The sequence below is a fragment of the Carcharhinus amblyrhynchos genome, chromosome 21, assembly GCF_965287045.1.
Source record: "Carcharhinus amblyrhynchos chromosome 21, sCarAmb.v2.hapA, whole genome shotgun sequence".
NCBI lineage: Eukaryota > Metazoa > Chordata > Chondrichthyes > Carcharhiniformes > Carcharhinidae > Carcharhinus > Carcharhinus amblyrhynchos.
The window spans coordinates 615,552-638,066 of record NC_137344.1 but is presented as its reverse complement, the minus strand read 5'-3'; the positions used below and the strand labels follow the sequence as shown (position 1 = coordinate 638,066).

Here is a 22,515-nt window from a genome sequence, read left to right as displayed (position 1 = left end):
AATATGGGTATTGCTGGCAAGACCAACATTTATTGCCAGTCTCCAAACATCTGTGACAAAACAGGTGTTGAGTACTTTGACAAGCTGCAACACAGTTCAAAGGTCTCCAAAAGCATCATTAGGTTAAAGTTCTATGATTTTGATCCAGTAACAGAAGAATGTAATACATTTCCAGGTCGGATGTGCAATCGGGCAGGCTATAAATTTTACACTAGTATGCTGTCCTTGATTTTGGCAGTAGAGATCATGAATTTGGAAGCTATCAAGGGCATCTTGTTGCGTTCCTTCAGTGCATCTTATAAATGGTACGTACAGCTGGCACATTGTACTGACGGTGGAGGGAATTAATGTACAAGATGGTGGAAGAGATGCCTAAGAAGTGGCTGCTTTTCACGTGAAGGTGTTGAACTTTGGGTATTGTTGGAACGGCACTCATCAGGGCAGAAGTGATGAGATGTCAGGGGTAAGTTTTTCACTCAGAGGGTGGTGGGCAAGTGGAATCGGCTGCTGTCTGTGGTGGAGGCGGCAAATTCATTAGGGTCTTTTAAGAGACTTCTGGATGAGTACATGGGACTCAATAGGGTTGAGGGTTATAGGTAAGCCTAGAAGATAGAGATAAGATTGGCGCAATTTGTGGGCCCGAAGGGCCTATTTGTGCTATAGTTTTTTCTACAATTCTATAAAAATGGAAAAAATTCCATCACATTCCTGACTTGTGTTTAGGTACACGGTGAGTAAAGTTCAAAAGCTGACTTACAAAGAACAAAGAACAACCCAGCACAGGAAACAGGCCCTTTGGCCCAACGAGCCCACGCCGCCGCATCACCCTACACCTATTCTACCCTGCGTGTCTACAAATGGAACCCCTAACTTAGCCAGATTCAGGGGAGAATAGTGTCAATTTGGTAAACTAATCAGCCTAAGAGTACATCTTTGGGGTGTGGGAGGAAACCCACGCAACCACAGGGAGAATGCACAAACTCCCACAGACACAGGCCCAAATCCATGTATCTGCACAGCCAGCAGTGCTAGTCACCGAGCTGTTGCGGCGCCCGTCTACCGGTCCAGGATCAAGCACACACACCGACACGAAGTACTAGGCCACTCCCGGAACCTCCAAGAGCAGCCCACGCACGACCCGCGTGCATGCCCCTCGTTTGACTTGATGCAAAATACTCAGCATCTGATCTTTTCTTGCCATCATAAATCCTTGTACGGCTGATGCAATTATGTTTCTGACATATGCTGATGTGGGGTTATGGGAATAGGGCTGGGGTGGGATCATTGTTGGTGCAGACTTGATAAGCCAAATGGACCTTCTTCTGTACTTTAAGGATTCTACTCAGATTCTAACCAACACCATTTCTGACCTATGATAGAGGGAGGTTCATTGACCTGGCAGCTAATGATCGTTGGACCTAAGACACTACTCTGAGGGACTCCTGCAGAGACTTACTGTTATGGAATTGAGCTCCAACAACCACAACCATCTTCCTCTGCGTTAGGTAGTGCTCCAACCAGTGGATTGTCTCCCCCCACCAATTTCTCTTAACTACAATTTTGATAGGACTACTGGATGTCACACTTGGTGATGTGAAGGGTAGACGCACTCATCTCAAATGTAATTTGGTTCTTTTTGTCTATACATAGACTAAAACTGCAGTGAGGTCAGGAGCTGAACAGCCCTGGTGGAACTCATTCACGGATTCACGAAGGATTCACAAAGGGAAAGTCGTGTTTGACGGATTTACTGGATTTTTATGAAGATGTGACTAGTGTGGTTGACAGAGGGGAACTGGTGGATGTGTTTTTTAAAGATTTCCAGAAGGCATTTGATAAGGTGCCTCACAAAAGATTGCTGCAAAAGATTAGGGTACACGCAGTTGGGGGTAAAGTGTTAGAACACAGAACATTACAGCACAGTACAGGCCCTTCAGCCCTCGATGTTGCGCTGACCGGTGGAACCAATCTAATGACCCTCTAACCTAAACTATTCCAATGTTATCCATATGCCTATCCACTGACCATTTGAACGCCCTTGAAGTTGGCCAGTCCACAACTGCTGCAGGCAGGGCATTCCACACCCTTACTACCCTCTGAGTAAAGAAGCTACCTCTGACATCCATCCTATAATTATCACCCCTCAATTTAAAGCTATGTCCCCTCGTGTTAGCCATCACCATCTAATCCTCTGATCATCTTGTACTCCTCAATTAGGTCACCTCTTAAACTTCTTCTCTCTAACGAAAACAACCTCAAGTCCCTCAGCCTTTCCTCATAAGACCTTCCCACCATACCAGGCAACATCCTGGTAAACCTCCTCTGCACCCTTTCCAACGCTTCCACATCTTTCTTACCAGAACTGCACACAATACTCCAAGTGCGGCCGCACCAGAGTTTTGTACAGTTGCAACATGATCTCACAGCTCCGAAATTCAGTCCCTCTACCAATAAAAGCTAACACACATATGCCTTCTTAATAACCTTATCAACCTGGGTGCCAACTTTCAGGGATCTATGCACATGTACACCGAGATCTCGCTGCTCGTCGACACTACCAAGAGTCCTTCCATTAGCCCTATATTCTGTACTCCTGTTACTCTTTCCAAGTGAACCACCTCACACTTTTCCACATTAAACTCCATTTGCCATTTCTCAGCCCAGCTCTACAGCTTATCTATGTCCCTCTGCAAACTGTAACATCCATCCTCACTGTCTACAACTCCTCCAACTTTAGTGTCGTCCACAAATTTACTAACCCATCCTTCTACACGCACCCTCATCTAGGTCATTTTTATAAATGACAAACAGCAGCAGCCCCAAAACAGATCCTTGAGGTACACCACTAGTAACTGAACTCCAGGTTGAATATTTCCCATCAACCACAACCCTCTGTCTTCTATTAGCTCGCCAATTCCTGATCCAAACTGCTAAATCATCCTCAATCCCATGCATCCGTATTTTCTGCAGTATGCATCACTTCGCATTTAAATGCGCAAAATGCATCACTACGCATTTAATCCAGATAAATGCGAAGTGATGCATTTTGGTAGAATTAACGTAAGGGGGAGTTATACAATAAATGGCGGAACCATCAAGAGTATAGAAACAGAGGGACCTGGGTGTGCAAGTCCACAAATCCTTGAAGGGGGCAGCACAGGTGGAGAAGGTGGTGAAAAAGGCATAGGGCATGCTTGCCTTTATAGGACAGGGCACAGAGTATAAAAGCTGGAGTCTGATGTTGCAGCTGTATAGAACGTTGGTTAGGCCACATTTGGAATACTGCATCCAGTTCTGGTCGCCACACTACCAGAAGGACGTGGAGGCTTTGGAGAGAGTGCAGAGGAGGTTTACTAGGATGTTGCCTGGTATGGAGGGTCTTAGCTACGAGGAGAGATTGGGTAAACTGGGGTTGTTCTTCCTGGAAAGACGGAGAATGAGGGAAGACCTAATAGAGGTGTACAAAATTATGAAGGGTATTGATAGGGTGAACAGTGGGAAGCTTTTTCCCAGGTCGGAGGTGACGATCATGAGGGATCACAGGCTCAAGGTGAGAGGGGTGAGGTTTAACTCAGATATCAGAGGGACTTTTTTTTTCTACAGAGGGTGGTGGGGGCCTGAAATGCGCTGCCATATAGGGTGGTGGAAGCAGACACGCTGGGATCGTTTATGACTTACCTGGACAATCACATGAGCGGACTGGGAATGGAGGGATACAAACAAATGGTCTAGTTGGACCAATGAGCGGCACAGGCTTGAGGGCCGAAGGGCCTGTTTCCTGGGCTGTTCATCCAATGACCATTTAAATGCCCTTAATGTTGGTGAGTCCACTACTGTTGCAGACAGGACATTCCAGGCCCTTACTACTTTCTAAATAAAGAACCTATCTCTGACATCTGTCCTATATCTATCACCCCTCAATTTAAACCTATGTCCCCTTGTACTAACCATCTCCATCCGAAGAAAAAGGCTCTCACTGTCCACCCTATCTAATCCTTCAATCATCTTATATGCCTCTTAAGTCACCTCTTAACCTTCTTCTCTCTAATGAGAGCAGCACCAAGTCCCTCAGCCTTTCCTCATAGGACCTTCCCAACATACCAGGCAACATCCTGGTAAATCTCCTCTGCACCCTTTCCAATGCTTCCATATCCTTCTTATAATGCGGTGACCAGAACTGTACGCAATACTCCTAGTGCAGCCGCACCCGAGTTTTGTACAGCTGCAACATGACCTCATGGCTCAAACTCAATCCCTCTACCAACAAAAGCTAACACACCATACACTTTCTTAACAACCCTATCAACCTGGGTGCCAACTTCCAGGGATCTGTGCACATGGACACCGAGATCTCTCTGCTCATCCACACTACCATTTAATTTACCATTAGCCTAGTGCTCTTTTTTCCTGTTACTCCATCCAATGTGAATCAATTCACACTTTTCCATAATTTGTCACCTCTCAGCCCAGCTCTGCAACTTATCTATGTCCCTCTGAAACCTGCAACATCCTTCTGCACTGTCCACAACTGCACCAACTTTAGTGTCATCCTCAAATTTATTAACCCATCCTTCTACGCCCTCATCCAGGTCATTTATAAAAAATGACAAAGAGCCATGGCCCCAAAACAGATCCTTGTGGTACACCACTAGTAACTGAACTCCAGGTTGAACATTTCCCATCAACCACCACCCTCCGTCTTCTTACAGCTAACCAGTTTCTGATCCAAACCACTAAATCACCCTCAATCCCGTGCCTCCGTATCTTGTGCAATCGCTTACCATGGGTAACCTTATCAAATGCTTTACTAAAATCCATATACGCCACATCAACAGCTTTACCCTCATTCATTTCTTTGGTCACCTTCTCAAAGAACTCAATGAGGTTTGTGAGGCATGACCTACCCTTCACAAAACTGTGTTGACTATCTTTAATCAAATTATTCCTTTTTAGATGATTATAAATCCTCTCTCTTATAATCCTTTCCAAAGCTTTGCCCACAACAGAAGTAATGCTCACTGGTCTATAATTACCAGGGTTGTATCTACTCCCCATCTTGAACAAGGGGACAACACTTGCTATCCACCAGTCTTCTGGCACTATTCCTGTAGACAGTGACAACCTAAATGCACGTTCAGGTACCCCATCTGGGCCTGTTGCTTTCTATGGGTCGACCTTCGAGAAAGCTGATCTGACATCTGTAACGGTGACTCCAGATGCAGGTTCACCCAAGGCTTCCGGGGTACAGGGCATGCTGTCGCTGACCAGCATGGTGGCACAGTGGTTAGCACTGCTGCCTCACAGTGCCAGGGACTGGTGGCTCTGACATCCATTGCTACCAAGTGCTTCAAAAGGTTAGTCACGGTACAAATCAATACCAGCCTCCCGGATTACTTGGATCCACTCCAATTTGCCTACCACTGCAACAGGTCCGCAGCAGACGCCGTCTTCTTGGCCCTACACTAATCCTGGGCTGGATAACAAAATACACCCGTGTCAGACTCTTATTTATTGACTACAGCTCAGCCTTCAACCTTGTTATTCCTATGAAACTCATCTCCAAATTCTGTGACTGGGGCTCAGCCCCTTTCTCTGCGACTGGATCTTCAACTTCCTAACCCACAGACTGTAATCAATAAGAATAGGCAAAACCACCACTTCCACAATCATCCTCAACATCGGTGTCCCAAAAGGCTGTGTGCTCAGCCCCATACTATACTCCTTATACACTATGACTGTGTGGCCTAATTCCCCTCCAACTCCACTTTCAAGTTTGCTGATGACACCACTGCAGTGGGTCAGATCCCAAACGATGACAAAACAGAGTACAGGAATGAGATAGAGAATCTGGTGAATTGGTGCAACGACTATAATCTCTCCCCCAGTGAGAACAAAGGAGACTGTCATCGACTTCAGGAAGCGTAGAAGAGAACATGCCCTTCTTCATAAGAACGTAAGAAATAGGAGCAGGAGTAGACCTCCTCAAGCCTGCTCCACCATTCAGTAAGATCATGGCTGATCTGATAGTGATTCAGTTCCACTTACCCGCCTGCTCCCCATATCCCTTAATGATCAAAAATCTGTGGCTTAAACACATTTAGTGAGGTAGCCTCTACTGCTTCAATAGGCAGAGAATTCCAAAGATTCACCACCCTCTGGGAGAAGTTCCTCCTCAACTCTGTTCTAAATTGACTCCCCCATATTTTGAGGCTGTGCCCCTAGTTTTTGTTTCCATTCTTACTGGAAATAACCTCGCTGCTTCTACCCTGTCTAGCCCCTTCATTAACTTGTATGTCTCTATAAGATCTCCCCTCAACCTTCTAAACTCCAACGAGTACAGGCCGAGTCTACTCAATCTCTCCTCATCTAACCCCCTCATCTCTGGAATCAACCTGGTGAACCTTCTCTGCACCCCCTCCAAAGCCAATATATCCTTTCTTAAATAAGGGGACCAAAATTGTACACAATACTTCAGGTGCAGCCTCACCAGTACCCTGTACAATTGCATCAAGACCTCCCTGCTTTTATGCTCCATACCTCTTGCGGTAAAGGCCAACATTCCATTTGCACACCCACATCAATGGAGATGAAGCAGAAAGGGTGGACAGCTTCAGTTTTTTAGGTGTCCAGATCATCAATCTGTCCTAGTTTTTCCATGCCAACACTATAGTTAAGAAAGCCCACGAATGCCTCTACTTTCTCAGGAGACTAAGGAAATTTGGCATGTTTGCTACAATTCTCACCAATTTTTACAAATGCACCATAGAAAGGTGTTGAATCACAGCTTGGTACGGCTTCTGCTCTGCCCAAGATTGCCAGAAATTACAAAAGGTTGTGAATGTAGCCCAATCCATCACGCAAACCAGCCTCCGATCCATTGAGTGTGTCTACACTTCCTGCTGCCTCAGAAAAGCAGCCAGCATAATAAAGGATGCCTTGCACCCCAGACGTACTCTATTCCACCTTCTTCTGTTGGGAAAAAGTTACGTCTGAGGTCACGTACCAACCGACTCGAGGACAGCTTCTTCCCTACTGCCATCAGACTTTTGAATGGGCCTACTTCAGAATTGATCTTTCTCTACACCCTTGTTATGACTGTAACACTACATTCTGCACTCTCCTTTCCTTCTCTGAACAGTATACTTTGTCTGCAAACATGCAAGAAACAATAGTTTTCACTGTATACCAATACATGGTGACAATAATAAATCAAATCACTCATCTAAAACTAGAGGGCATAGGTTTAAGGTGAGAAAGGGTCCAGAGGGACAATTCTTTCAGAGGGTGGTGAGTGGAACAAGCTATCAGAGGCAGCAGTAGAGATGGGTACAATTTTATGTTTTAAAAAGCATTTAGACACCTACATGGATGGATAAGATTGATATCGAGGGATACAGGCCAAACGTGGGCAATTGGGACTAGCTTAATGGTATAAACTGGATGGCATGGACAAGTTGGGCCAAAGGGCCTGTTTCCACCTTGTAAACCTCTGACTATGGCCACATCTGCAGGATGTGTGTCCAATTGTAGCTCCTGTCAGACCCCATGGATTGGTTGGAGTGGCAGTTAGACACACTGTGGAGCATGCAGGAGGCAGAATGCATCATGGACAACAGAATTAGAGACATGGTCACACCCAAGATTCAGGCAGATAAATGGGTGACCACTAGAAGGAGCAGAGAGACAGTGCAGGAACCTGTAACCATCCCCCTCTCTAACAAGTTTATCATTTTGGATAATTGTCTATCGGGGAACGGCGACTGCAGCAGCCAGAACGGTGGCACCACAGCTGGCTCTGTGAACAGCAGGGAGGGTCAAAGTGCAGTAGAGCAGTAGTAATAGGGGAACTCCATTGTCAAGGGCACGGACAGACATTTCTGTGGCCGCAAAAGGCTCCAGGATGATGTGTTGCCTCTCTGGCACCAAGGTCAAGGATGTCTGAGTGGACACAGGACATTCGCAAAAGGGAAGTCAAACAGCCAGAGGTCATGGTACTCACTGGTATTAACGACATAGGCAGGAAGAGTGTCAAAGTCCTGCAAAGGGAGTTCAGTGAGTATGTTAAAAAGCAGGAGCTCTAGGTTTGTAATCTTACGTAGGAAGGTGCTAGAATAAATGCACCAAGGGCATGCAGTTGTGGTGCGGACGAAAAAGATTGCCAGGAGTGTTTTGGGTGGCTGTGAATGGATTTCCAGATTGAGGGGAAGACAGATGCTTGTGAATCCTGTGCGGTAGTGTCAATCCTCTACCCATGAGCCTGAATCTCCCTGGCAAAGGATTCACATGAACTTTGCAGGTCCAGTGGAAGCAATGATGCAATTGGTGGTAGTCGATGCCCACTCGAAATGGCCTGAAGTAGCAATTAAGCAGTCGGTGTCCGCAGAGGTAACTACTGAACGACTCAATGAGTTGTTTGCTCGATTTGGAAGCCCTGATTAGTTAGTGAGGGATAACGGGCCACAGTTTGTGATGAAGGAATTTGTGGGCTCTCTCAACCACAGTGTGGCAGCTGAAGTCAGCTCCATAGCACCCTATGCCAAATGGCCAGGCCGTAAGGTTTGTCCAGATCTTAAGTGCCTAAGGGGGAGGTTCCCTGGGAAGGCCAGTGAATCGATTCTGAAACACATTATTGCAACATACCTCATTCAACAACCCAACGCTCCACAGCGTCTGGTGTTTGGCTGCTGACTGAGGACCACTTTTGAACTGGTGCGGCCAGAGGAGAGGAGAGATGTGGTAGCAAAAAACTAAGGGTAGATGGCCCAAAAAGAAAGTCAAGGTGGTTCTGGAAAGGTGAAACAGTATTGGCGAGGAACTACATAGCAGGGGAAAAAATGGGTTCCTGCAACAGTGGTGGCCCAGACGGGGTCAGTGTGATACCCAAGGGTCAGTGTTAGGAACCCTGCTTTTCCTGATATACATTTATGACTTTGATGTTGAGGACACAATTTCAAGACAGGGACAGACATTGTACTCAATTTGCAAAGATTCCCCTGTATAGGTTCACAGTCATGTTGAGGTCTTGATTAAAGTTGAAGGTTGAGTCAGAGCAAATCTTATGGAACACTAATTCACCAACCACCACTATGGCCACACTCATTGACCTCCGTTAATACTGGATGTCCATTTAACCATAATATCTTAACTGGACCTGATTTGGACACTGCTCTGCAATTTAATTGTACTAAATCGGCTGTCGGTGGACCATATAGAGGGTGAAATCTCCTAGATATTGGCCTGTGAGTTTTGTTTTATAAATCTAGGTCTTCTACAGTTCCTTTGCTGTTTTGACTCCTCATACCAGCAACAATTATAATGCACTACCGAGCCTGATTGTGCAGGGACTTGTAACTATTTGGTCAAAGTTTGGCATTGCTTTGGGGCTGTGCTGTGGGCAGACCTGGAGTCGTGCATCCGGATACTTCCTGAGTGAGGCTGTGTAATCGCTTGCACACAAGTAGTGACCCCCAAACTCAGTCGAACTGGTATGGGTGTCCACTTCCATTGGGGTATTTGTAACTGATATGCTTCACTTGCAGTATTTTCTAACAATTAGGCCAGGTGTAGCCCCCGTCTGAAGTCCAGCCGAGCTTCAGCCGATGGGCATTTCAGTAATTTTTAAATTTTGCATCCCAGATGGTCTCTAAGCATCTCGTTAAGTTAATCCAAATTCACATGCTTCTGGCAGTTGACTTAGTTAGAAAACATGCAAGAGTGTCCTTTGGGTCTTGGAATGCTGAGTAAAAATGATAACATCTCAGAATTAGAGGTCATAGTATTCGCTAACTAGTTCAGTCAACTCTTGAAAAATTTAGTATCCGGTGCCTCAGGGAAAGTTAAACTCTGAATTACAGCAAATGCTGAAGCCACACAGGCTTTCTAAATGCCTCCTTTTTTTAAAATGCGTTTGTACTCTTGTTTTATGTTGTACAGAATTTGTTCTGTGGCGAGACGGGGGATGACCTCCCGGAAGGCAGACAGCTCCATCTTTAGGTATTTCTGCAAGGAGATGGCCACAGAAATACCTGAAGGGGGTGCAACGCTTCCTGTTCGGGGACTGGGACAAGGGGCTGAGCAGTGGGTCAAAATCAATAGTCCTTTTGGGAGAATTACCTATTGCTCTCTGTCTGCCATAAGGTCACTTGCCTAAAAAAAGTAATGCAGCGTTCCACACATTAGGCCCAGGCATCGATAGCAGGGTCAAACAAGTCTAGTCTTCCGAATAAAGGTATGACGCCAAAGGACACCGAAGAGTGAAGTAGAACAGAGGGATCTGGGAATACAGATACATAATTCCCTAAAAGTGGCATCACTGGTAGATAGGGTTGTAAAGAGTGCTTTTGGAACATTGTATTCAGTATTGAGCGTAAGGGTTGGAAATGTTATGGTAAGGTTGTATAAGACATTGGTGAGGCTGAATTGTGTGCAGTTTTGGTCACCTAATTACAGGAAGGATGTAAATAAGGTTGAAAGAGCGCAGAGGTGGTTTACAAGGATGTTGCCGGGACTTGAGAAGCTGAGTTACAGAGAGATTGAATAGGTTAGGACTTTATTCCCTGGAGTGTAGAAGAATGAGGGGAGATTTGATAGAGGTGTATAAAATTATGCTGGGTATAGATAGAGTGAATGCAAGCAGGCTTTTCCCACTGAGGCTAGGGGAGGAAAAAGACTAGAGGACATGGGTTAAGGGTGAAGGGGAAATAGTTTAAAAGGGAATATTAGGAGGGTAGGGGGGGCGGTCTTCAAACAGAGTGGTGGGAGTGTGGAATGAGCTGCCAGATGAAGTGGTAAATGCGGGCTCACTTTTAATCAATCAAGAAAAACTTAATTTCATGAATGAGAGGGGTGTGGAGGCATATGGTCCAGGTGCAGATCAGTGGCACTAAGCAGAAAAATGGTTCGGCACAACCAAGGGTCAAAAGGCCTGCTTTTGTGTTGTGGTGTTCAATGGTTCTATGGAAGGCTTACCTCACTTAGGCCAAGTGTTGTGAGCGAGTCCCTTCAGAATCGCGCTTTACTACGTCACCACCGAAATAACTCCCACAAGGCTGATATTCTTCAACAAATCCAGATTTGGTTTCAAGAGTTAGTAATACTCAGACAGGTACTTCTGGGTAAAGAGTATACACCCTGAGTGGCAGTAACCTGGACACTTCACGTTATCTACCTCTGCAGTGCTCCCGGATTGGACAGCAATAAGTGCCTCAACCTGGATGGAATACTCTTCACCTGGCTGCATGAGTGCATCTGCAACAACATTCATCATCCAGAACAAAACAACCCATTTATTTAGCAACCAATCCACCCCCTTAAATATTCATGCCCTCCACCACTGGTGTATAGTGGCAGCAGTGTTCACCATTTATGGAATGTATTACAGAAACTCGAATGCTCCTTCCTTAGCAACTCCCAAACCCACAATCTTGACCACAAAATGAACAAGGATGGCAGGCAAATGGGAATGTGCCACCTGCAAATTCTGACTTGGAACTATGATGATGTTTCTTCATTAAACTGGGTCAAAATCCTGGAACTTCTTCGCAAACAGCATTGTGGCTCTACCTACATCATGTGGAATGTAATGGCTCATGGTGGCAGCTCAGCACCTCTTTGCTAAAATTCATGTCGGCATCATCAACTGCACTGCCCTCATCTACCTTCTTTTACCCCTTCAAAAAACGCAAATTCGAGACATGATTCTCTACGCACAAAGCCATGCTGACTGTCCCTAATCAATCCTTGCATCTCTAAATGCCTGTAGATCCTTCCAACAGAATATCTTCCAACAACTTACTCATACAGAATGTCTGCAGGTCCCAGGCTTTTTCCTGCAGCCCTTCCTAAAACAAAGGCACATTTACCACTCCAATCTTCAGGCACTTCACTTGGGGAGGAATTTCTTCAACCAGGTGGTAAATCAGTGCAACTCATTGCCACAGAGGGCTGTGGAGGCCAGGTCATTGAGTGTCTTTAAAGCAGAGATAGAAATGTTCTTAGAACATGAACACTACAGCACAAACAGGCCCTTTGGCCCACAGGTTGCGCCGATCATATCCATACTTACCAGGCCATAGAACTAATTGCAACTCCCAATCCCATTAAATCCCATATACTCATCCAGAAGTCTTTTAAAAGACCCCAGCGAGTTTGCCTCTACCACCACCGATGGCAGCCAATTCCACTCACTCACCACCTTGAGTGAAAAATTTACCACCAACATCTCCTCTGTACTTGCTCCCCAGCACCTTAAACCTGTGTCCTCTCGTAGCGACCATTTCAGCCCTAGGAAATAGCCTCCGAGAATCCACCCTATCTATTCCTCTCAACATTTTATAAACCTCTATCAGGTCGCCTCTCAACCTTCATCTCTCCAGGGAGAAAAGACCTAGCTCCCTCAATATATCTTCATAAGGCATGCCTCCCAATCCAGGCAACATCCTTGTAACTCTCCTCTGCACCCTCTCAATAGCTTCCACATCCTGTAGTGAGGTGACCAGAACTGCACACAGTACTCCAAGTGGGGTCTGACAAGGGTCCTATAAAGTTGCAGCATTACCTCCAGACTCCTAAACTCAATCCCTCAATTAATGAAGGCCAGTACACCATACGCCTTCTTGACCACATCCTCCACCTGCGAGGCTGATTTAAGAGTCCTGTGGACCTGGACCCCAAGGTCCTTTTGCTCCTCAACACTGTTAAGACTCCTACCCTTGATATTGTACTCCTTCATCCCATTGGACCTGCCAAAGTGGACCACTACACGTTTATCCACGTTGAAGTCCATCTGCCACTTCTCCGCCCAGTCTTGCATCCTATGTCATGCTGCAACTTCTGACATCCCTCCAGACTATCCACAACGCCACCAACCTTTGTCGTCGGCAAACTTACTAACCCATCCCTCCACTTCCTCGTCCAGGTCATTTATGAAAATGACAAACAGCAAGTATCCTAGAACAGATCCCTGGGGCACTCCACTGGTGACCGACCTCCATGCAGAAAAAGACCCATCCACAACCACACTCTGCCTTCTGCCGGTTCTGGATCCACAAGGCCAAAGCCCCTTGGATACCATGCCCTCTCACCTTCTCAAGAAGTCTTGCATGGGGGACCTTATCAAATGCCTTGCTGAAGTCCACGTAAACCACATCCACCGCTCTTCCTTCGTCAATGTGTTGTCACATTTTCAAAGAACTCAACTAGGCTCGTAAGGCACGACCTGCCCTTGACAAAGCCATGCTGACTATTTCTGATCATACTAAACTTCCCCAAATGCTCATAAATCTTGTCCCTCAGAATCCTCTCCATCAACTTACCAACCACTGAGGTTAGACTCACCGGTTGGCAATTTCCCGCGCTATCCCTGTTCCCTTTCTTGAAAATAGGAACCACATCCGCAATCGTCCGAAACCTCTCCCATCTCTATCGACAACGCAAAGATCATCGCCAGGGGCTCTGCAATCACCTCCCTCACCTCCCACAGTAACCTGGGGTACATCCCATCTAGTCCCGGCAACTTATCTATCTTGATGAAATTTAAAAGTTCCAACACATCCTCTTTCTTAACGTCCACATACTCAATCTTTTCAGTCCACCGCAAACCTGCAGTACAACCTCCCAGATCACTTTCCACCGTGAATACCGAGGCAAAGTACTCATTAAGCACTTCTGCCATTTCTTCCGGTTCCACACAGGCTTTCCCCCTTCACCTTTTATAGGTCCTATCCCTTCACTTCTCATCTTTTTACTCTTCACATTTGTAGAACGCTTTGGGATTCTCCTTAATCTTATCCACCAAGGCCTTCTCACGACCAATAGTCTTCTTGATCAATAAAGGAATCAAGGGTTATGGGGAGAAGGCAGGACAATAGGGATGAGAATCATATCAGCCATGATTAAATATAGTTGCAGACTTGTTGGGCTGAATGGCCTAATTATGTTCCAACATCTCATGGTCTTATAGACTAAGCCTTTTCTGCCACCATTTATTAATATCATGGCTGATCCTTCATCCTCATATCCCTCGATTTCTTTAGAATCTAAAAGTTTATCTTTCTGAGCCTTGAATAGATGCAATGACTGAACATCCACAACTTTTTTGGGTAAATAAGTCTAAAAAAATTCAGAATCCTTAGTAAAGAAAGGGCTACTTTGGTGATTGGCAAAAGAACCAGAGGTGACTTTATGCAACAAGTGGTTAGGATTTAAATTGCATTATCTGACAGGGTGAAGAAAATAGATTTTCATCGAATCTTCATATTAGAAGAAATTAGCCCGCATAAGGAAATTCGGAAAATACATGAAGGAAAAAATTCAAGAATATGGGGAAGGGGGTAGTGAGGTTAATCAGATGGTTCAAGGGCTGGTATAGACTTGCTGGGTCGAATCATCTCCTGTACTGTGTTGTTCGATGATTCAACTTCTCAGGCAGCAGAAAGTGCAACATGAACTTTTCAGTCATTAACCCTGCAGACACTCTGACTGCTTTCTGCATTTGAAGTTGTCAACAAAATGCCATTTTTCTCAACTATCAACCTACAACCTCCACTATCTACGTCAAGGGCAGCAAGATGGATGACAGCAGTCACTTGGAAGTTTCTCTTCAAGTAATACACCATCCTGATTTGGAACTATGCTGCCATTCCTTCACTGTCATTGGTCAAAATCCCAGTACCCTCTTACCTACAGCACATGGACTACAGAGATTGAAGGCAGAAGCTCATCCCCATTTTTTTTTAAAGAGGCAATTAGGGATCTGCAATAAATTCTAGCGCTCTCACTTGCGAACTAGGAACAGTAGACATTCGGCCCATTGAGCCTGCTTTGACATTTAATAAAATCGCGGCTGATCTGATAGTAACCTCAAATCTGCATCCCACCTATTCCCACAACCTATCAGCCCCTTGCATTTTAAGGATCCATCCACAAATGCCTTAAAAATATTTGAAAACTCTGCTCCAAGCCCCATTACAGGGGAAGAGTGTGCTAAAGACTCAGGATCCTCAAAATTGAGATGAGGAAAAATTCTTTTTCGAAATGTTCAACCACTTATTTTCAAAGAGTGAACCCATAGTTTAGATTCTCCCACAACAGGAAACGTCCTCTCCACATCCATCCTGTAAATACCACAAGACATGTTTCAATCAGATGGACTTCAACGCGGATAAACGTGTAGTGGTCCATTTTGGCAGGACTAATGGGATGAAGGAGTACAATATCAAGGATAGGACTCTTAGTTGTGTTGAGGAGAAGGACCTTGGGGTCCGGGTCCATAGGACTCTTAAATCAGCCTCGCAGGTGGAGGATGTGGTCAAGAAGGCGTTTGGTGTACTGGCCTTCATTAGTCGAGGGATTGAGTTTAGGAGTCGGGAGGTAATGCTGCAGCTTTATAAGACCCTTGTCAGATTCCACTTGCTGTGCGCAGTTCTGGTCGCCCCACTACAGGAAGGATGTGGACGCTATTGAGAGGGTGCAGAGGAGAGTTACAAGGATGTTGTCTGGATTGGGTGGCATGCCTTATGAGGATAGGTTGAGGGAGCTACGTCTCTTCCTGGAGAGACGGAGGTCGAGAGGCGACCTGATGGAGGTTTATAAAATGTTGAGGGGAATAGATAGGGTGGATTCTCAGAGGCTATTTCCCAGGGCTGAAATGGTCACTACAAGAGGACACAGATTTAAGGTGCTGGGAAGCAAGTACAGAGGAGACGTTAGGGGTACGTTTTTCACTCAGAGGGTGGTGAGTGAGTGGAATTGGCTGCCGGTGGTGGTAGAGGCAAACTCGCTGGGGGTCTTTTAAAAGACTTCTGGATGAGTGTATGGGATCTAATGGGATTGGCAGTCGCAGATATTTCTATGGCTTGGTAGGTATAGGTGTGATCGGCGCAACTTGTGGGCCAAAGGGCCTGTTTGTGCTGTAGTGTTCTATGTTCTAATCAAGTCACCTCTTATTCTTCAAAATTCCAGTAGATACAAGCCTAGCCTGTTCAACCTTTCCTCATTCGACAACTTACCCAAACTATTTATTAATTTGCTAAACCTTCTCTGACTACTTACAAAGCATTTATATTCTTCCTTAAAATGTGATCAATACTGTACACAATACTTTAAACGTGGTCCCATGTTCTGTAGTACCGAAGCATAACCTCTTTAGTATTCAATTCGCCGTGAAATAAATAATAATATTCTATTAGCTTTCCTAATTATTTGCTATACCTGCACACTAGACTGTATTTCATGCACTAAGACACCCAAATACCTTTGCCTCTGAGTTCTGCAAAAATCTCCCACCATTTTAGATTTTTTAAAAAAATTGCAGGATATGGGCATCACTAGCTAAGCCAGCATTTATTGCCCATCCCTGGTTGCTCTGGAAGGTGGTAAGTGACCTGCGTTCTCAAGTTGCTGCAGTCTCTGAAATGTAGATATCCCCACAATGCTGTTGGGGAGGGAGTTCCAGGATTTCAATCCAATGAGTGTGAAGGAATGATGATATACTTCCACATCAGGATGGTGAGTGACTTGGAGGGGAACCTCCAGGTGGTGTCCCCATGTGACTGCTGCTCTTGTCCTTCTAGATGGATGTGGTTGTAGGTTTGGAAGGTGCTGCCTAAGGTGCCTTGTTGAGTTCCTTGCAGAGCATCTCGTAGACTGTACAAATAGCTGCTACTGTTTGCCGGTGGTAGAGGGATTGAATGTTTGTGGAAGAGGTAACATTCAAGCAGGTTGTTTTGTCCTGGATAGTGTAGAGCTTCTTGTGCCTTGCAGCTGACGGAACACGGAAGCCAGGAGATGAGTTACTCACCACAGGATTCATAGGCTCTGACAGCCATAACATTTATGTAGCTAGTCCAGGTCAGTTTTGAGTCAACGGTAACAACCAGGATATTGGTAGTTGGGGATTCAGCAATGGCAATGCCACTGAATGCCGTGGAGGGGGAATGGTTGTATCCTCTTTGGTTGGAGAGGGTCATCATCTAGTATTTGTGTGGCACAAATGTTCCTTTCCAATTGTCAACGCAGGCCTGGATATTGCCCAGGTCATCGCTGCATTTGCGCATGGACTACATCAGTAGTTGAGGAGTCATGTATACTGCCAACCTATCTTTGTGTTATTAGCAAATGCAGCAACCATCTCATCCACCCATCCATCCAAGTCATTTATATAAATTGTGAACAAATAAATAAAACTAGAATAGTTAACACCTGGTTGTTAAAACTTTAATTACAATAGGAATACATTCTATACAAAGAGATAAAAGATCCTAGCTAAAATAAATACCAGTTTGCAGATTGAACATCTTGCAAGATTTGAATTCACCATTTCAAAAATAGGAACCCTGTTAAAAACACTGCACAGCATCAATTGATCACATCTATGCACACACTGTCACTGGAGACTAGTGGATAATTTTTAACATTACCTCACTGTTTTTCAGCATGGTTCGCCCTTCCTCCACATTTCCAATGCGGATCACGATATCAGTGATGCGGAAGTGGAAATCTGGATGATCTGCAATGTCGTAAACGCTAATATCCTCCTCGTGTCCCAGCATCTGCAGTTTAAAAAAAAATTATTTGAGCAAATGGAACTCAAATGCCCTTTCCCCAACCCAGCTTTCAATAAGTGCCTCTTTCAGACGTCTCCTCCAGCTGTCTAAATAGTTACCAGCACCCAACATCTACAAGATGTCAATGTACTGTTAACCATAGTCACAAGGAGGAACAATGCGTTACTGACACAGATGCTACTCTGCACACTGTTGGGTTTAAGTCACAGGTAGATAGATTTCTGATCAATAAGCGAATTAAGGGCTATGTGGAGCAAGCAGGCAAGTGGAACGGAACCACTATCAGATCAGCCACGATCTTATTGAATGGCGGGGCAGGCTCGAGGGGCTAGAAGGCCTACTCCTGCTCCTATTTCTTATGTTATTTCAGGGTGGTTACATTTCCAGTTCCCAGCATTATCACTTTGCTCAAATGATGCATCAACTCACAGCCTAATACTTGATCAACTTGCAGTCTACAATCTTGTCCAGCATGTTAAATAGGCTTCCTTTATACCTTAGTGTAGAGAACAAATGGACAAGCAACAAAACAAGGCGTAGTAAATAAGGTGTCCTTAAACAGTGAAATGTAAAGCGATTTTTTAACTAACCAATGCTCTAATTGGGAATATATTCAATTTTATTATGGAGAGGAATGCAAATTTTGTCTTCCACCCATTTCTCACTTGATGGATGAGATGCATTGTTATTTGTTCATGGGATGCAGAGGTCACTGGCCAGATTAGCATTTATTGCCCATCCCTAATTGTCCTTGGGATGGTGGTGGTAAATTGCATTGTTAATCCGCTGGAGTCCATGTGTTGTGATACAACCAAGGAGGTGGAACTGAGCATGTCCCATGCACTCTGGACATCTTCTGTTCCACCCTTCCACATTGGGAAAAAAAAATACAAAAGTCTGAGAACACGTACCAACTGGTACGCAGGTTTGTGGCGCGATGGTAGTGTGTTTGACTACAGAGCCGAATGCTGCATGTTCAAATCACGTCAGAATCATGCAGTTTTTAATGCATTTCCTCTTTAGTAGTGGTTAGTATCTCTGCCTGTCATATGGGAGAGCAGGGTTCCATTCCCTGACAGGGAGCTGCGAAGTTTACTGACTGTGCTTTGACAGGGAGTCTTTGGGATGGCATGGCGGCAGAGTGGTTATAACTGCTGCCTCACAGCGCCAGGGACCCAAGTTCGATTCCCAGCTTGGATGACTGTCTGTGTGGAGTCTGCAGGTTCTCCCAGTATCTGTGTGGGTTTCCTCCAGGTACTCTGGTTTCCTCCAACAGTCCAAAGATGTGCGGGTTAGGATGATTGGCCATGGTAAGAAATTGCCCTTTAGTGTCCGGAGATGCGTAGAGGGATTAGTGGGTATAATATGTAGGGATATGGGGGTAGGGCCTGGGTGGGATTGTGTTCGGTGCAGACTCAATGGGCCGACAGTGCAGAAAGAGGCCTATGATAGAGTTACTGCAGTGCATCTTATAGATGGTAACACTGCTGCCATGGTGTCGATGGTGGAGGAAATGAACACTGTGCACTAGTGATAATTTACCAAAATTCGCTGGAATCTGGGATGGTTCCGCAGATTGGAAAACAGCAAATGTAACGCCACTGTTTAAAAAGAGGCAGACAAAAGGCAGGTTACTACAGGCTGGTTAGCTTAACTTCTGTAATAGGGAAAATGCTTGAATCTATCAAAGAAGAAATAGCAAGACATCTGGATATAAATTGCCCCATTTGGGAAGACGCAGCGTGGGTTCATGAAGGGCAGGTCATGTTTGACTAATTCAGTGGAATTCTTTGAGAACATTACTTGTGCAGTGGACAATGGGGAACCTGTGGATGTGCATCTGGATTTCCAGAAGGCATTAGACAAGGTGCCGCACTAAAGACTGCTACATAAGATAAAGGTGCACAGTATTATGGGTAATCTCAACATGACAAACTATCTTCACATCTTTCCCCAGGCTCATCATCCACCAAGTCCTTCTCTTTGGTGAATACTATCGCAAAGTACTAATTTAATACCTCGCCCATTTCCTCTGGCTCCACACAGACTCCCTCCTGTCTTTGAGTGGGCCAACCCTTTCCCGTTTTATAAATGAATAAAAAAACCTCAGGATTTTCCTTAATCCTGCTAGCCAATGACTTTGTGTGACCCCTTTTAGCCCTCCTTACTCTTTGCTTAAGTTTCTTTCTACTTTCAAAGTAGTATCCTTTTTGATTTGATATGTCATATGTATTAACATAATGAAAAGTACTGTTTCTTGCGCACTATACAAAGCATACCGTTCATAGAGAAGGAAACGAGCGTAGAATGTAGTGTAACAGTCAAAGCTAGGGTGTAGAGAAAGATCAACTTAATGCTAGGCAGGTCTATTCAAAAGTCTGACAGCAGCAGGAAAAAAGTTGTTCTTGAGTTGGTTGGTATGTGACCTCAGACTTTTGTACGCTTTTTCTGACAGAAGGTAGAAGAGAGAATGTCTAGGGTGCGTGGGCTCTTTAATTATGCCAGTTGCTTCGCTGAGGCAGCAGGGAGTGTAGACAGAGTCAATGGATGGGAGGCTGGTTTGCGTGATGGATTGGGCTACATTCACAACCTTTTGTAGTTTGTGGTCTTGGGCAGAGCAGGAGCCATACCAAGCTGTGATGCAACCAGAAAGAACGTTTTCTACGGTGTATCTGTAAAAATTATTGATAGTCGTAGCTGACATGTCAAATTTCTTTGGTCTTCTGAGAAAGTAGAGGCATTTGATGGGCTCTTAACTATAGCGTCAGCATGGGGGGACCAGGACAGGTTTTGGTGATCCAGGCATCTAAAAATTTGAAGCTCTCGACCCTTTCTACTTCGTCCTCTTTGACATAGACAGGGGCACGTTCTCCTCTACGCTTCCAGAAGTCGATGACAATCTCCTTCGTTTTGTTGACATTGAGAGAGAGGTATCGTCACACCAATACACCAGATTCTGTCATTCCTGTGCTCTGTCTCATCATTGTTTGTGATCTATCCCACTATGGTGGTGTCATCAGCAAACTTGAAAATCAAATTGGAGGGGAATTTGGCCGCACAAAGGTGTATAAGGAGTATAGCAGGGGGCTGAGAACACAGCCTTGTGGGGCACCAGTGTTGAGATGATCGTGGAAGTGTTGTTGTCTATATTTACTGATTGTGATTTGAGAGTTAGGAAGTTCAGGATCCACTCTCAGAGGGAGGAGCTGAGACCCAGGCCATAGTGGGAATAGTGGTGTAGTCGTCAATAACTGGGAGTCTGTCATGGGCATCCTTGTTATCTAGGTGCTCAAGGGTTGAGTGCAGGGCCAGGGCGATAACGTCTGCTGTGGATTTGTTGCAGCAGTAGGCAAACTACAGTGGATCCAGGTATTACAGGAGACTAGAATTCATTTATGCCATGACTAGCCTTTTGAAGCACTTCATAATGATGGATGCCAGAGCCACCGGACGACAGTGATTGAGGCAAGCTGCTTAGTTTTTCTCAACTATCGGGATGATAGTCATCTTCTTGAAGCAGATAGGGACCTTAGATTGTTGTAAAGAGAGGGGTTGAAGATGCCTGCGAATACCCCTGCCAGCTGATCTGCACAGGATCTGAGTGCTCGCCTGGGTACTCCATCCGGATCAGTCGCTTTCCGTGGGTTGACATTCAAGAAAGCTGCTCCAACATCTGCAATGGTGACCCCGGGTACAGGTTCATCCAGGGCTTGCAGGGTGGAGGGCATGCTCTCGCTTCCCTCTTGCTCAAAATGGGCATAGAATGAATTGAGCTCATCAGGGAGGCTCCAACGGCACGTAAAATCGCCAGCTTCATCCTGTAGCTGGTTATGTCTTGCAGACCTTGCCATAGCTGGCAGGGCTTGGTGTGGCTAGCCTGGGACTCTAGCTTGGATGCGCGTGAGAATATTATCAAATAAATAGGTTGGACTAAAACCTGGTGTTGTCAGACTTTTTACTGACTCTAGCTTGGTCCAGTGCTCTCCTTTGGCATCTTTGATGATCGCCTTAGATCATTTCTGGGTTTCTTGTATAAGTCAGGGTTGCTTGACTTGAAATTCAGACCAGGCCTTCAGCAAGCAGTGGATATCCCTGTTCATCCATGGAATCTGGTTGGGGAACACATGGATTTGCTGCTTTGGCACACAGTCTTCTACACACTTACTAATGAAGTCAATTACTGTAGTGGTGTACTCATTCAGGCTGCTCGCAGACTTTTTAAATACTGAGCAGTCCACTGTTTCCAAGCAGTCCCGTAGGAGATTATCCGATTCCTCAGACCAACACTGCACAACCTTTGTGTTTGAAAGTTTCCCAATCTTCCAGCTGGCCTTTGCAATATGGTATACCTTAATGTGTGTCTTTATATCCTTGGTCTCCTTGTTTCGGCATGGATTTTTTTTTTAACTTCCCCTTCCCACCTTTCTTCCTCACTCAGATATACTTTAGTTGCGAGGAATTGAAAATCTCCTTAAACTACCACTGGTCATTCGTTGTCTTACCTTTCAGCCTCCTGCCCACTCTACTCAAACCAAATCTGACCTTGTGCCTATAATTTTCTTTAATTCCAGAACGCTAGTGTGGGATTCCATTTTTCACCCCCAAACTAAATTTTGAATTATATCACACTCCCTAGAGGATCCCCAATTATGGGGTCATCAATTAATTCCTCCTCATTACATAATATCAAATCCAGAGTAGCCTGATCCCTGTTGTTTCCACAGCATACTGTTTCAAGAAACAATCTCTAATACATTCAATAAACTCTGCCTCCAGGCTACCCATGCCAATTTGATTCTTACTGATTTTAATATGCATGTAGATTGCAAGAAGTCTCACAACACCATGTTAAAGTCCAACAGGCTTATTTGGTAGCAAAAGCCTTTTGGTGGCTTTTGCTACAAAATAAACCTGTTGGACTTTAACCTGGTGTTCAGACTTCTTACTGTGT

The 22,515-nt window shown here is 45.0% G+C and overlaps 1 protein-coding gene across 1 annotated transcript in view; it reads right to left on the bottom strand.

Annotated features, from left to right (window-relative positions):
• Nucleotides 1–22,515, bottom strand: part of ube2o (ubiquitin-conjugating enzyme E2O) — a 192,987-nt gene that overhangs the window by 30,566 nt on the left and 139,906 nt on the right. The window contains exon 12 of the mRNA XM_080209242.1: nt 17,418–17,549. Within this exon, the coding sequence (XP_080065368.1) occupies nt 17,418–17,549 (132 nt within the window). The remainder of the gene's footprint in view (nt 1–17,417; nt 17,550–22,515) is intronic.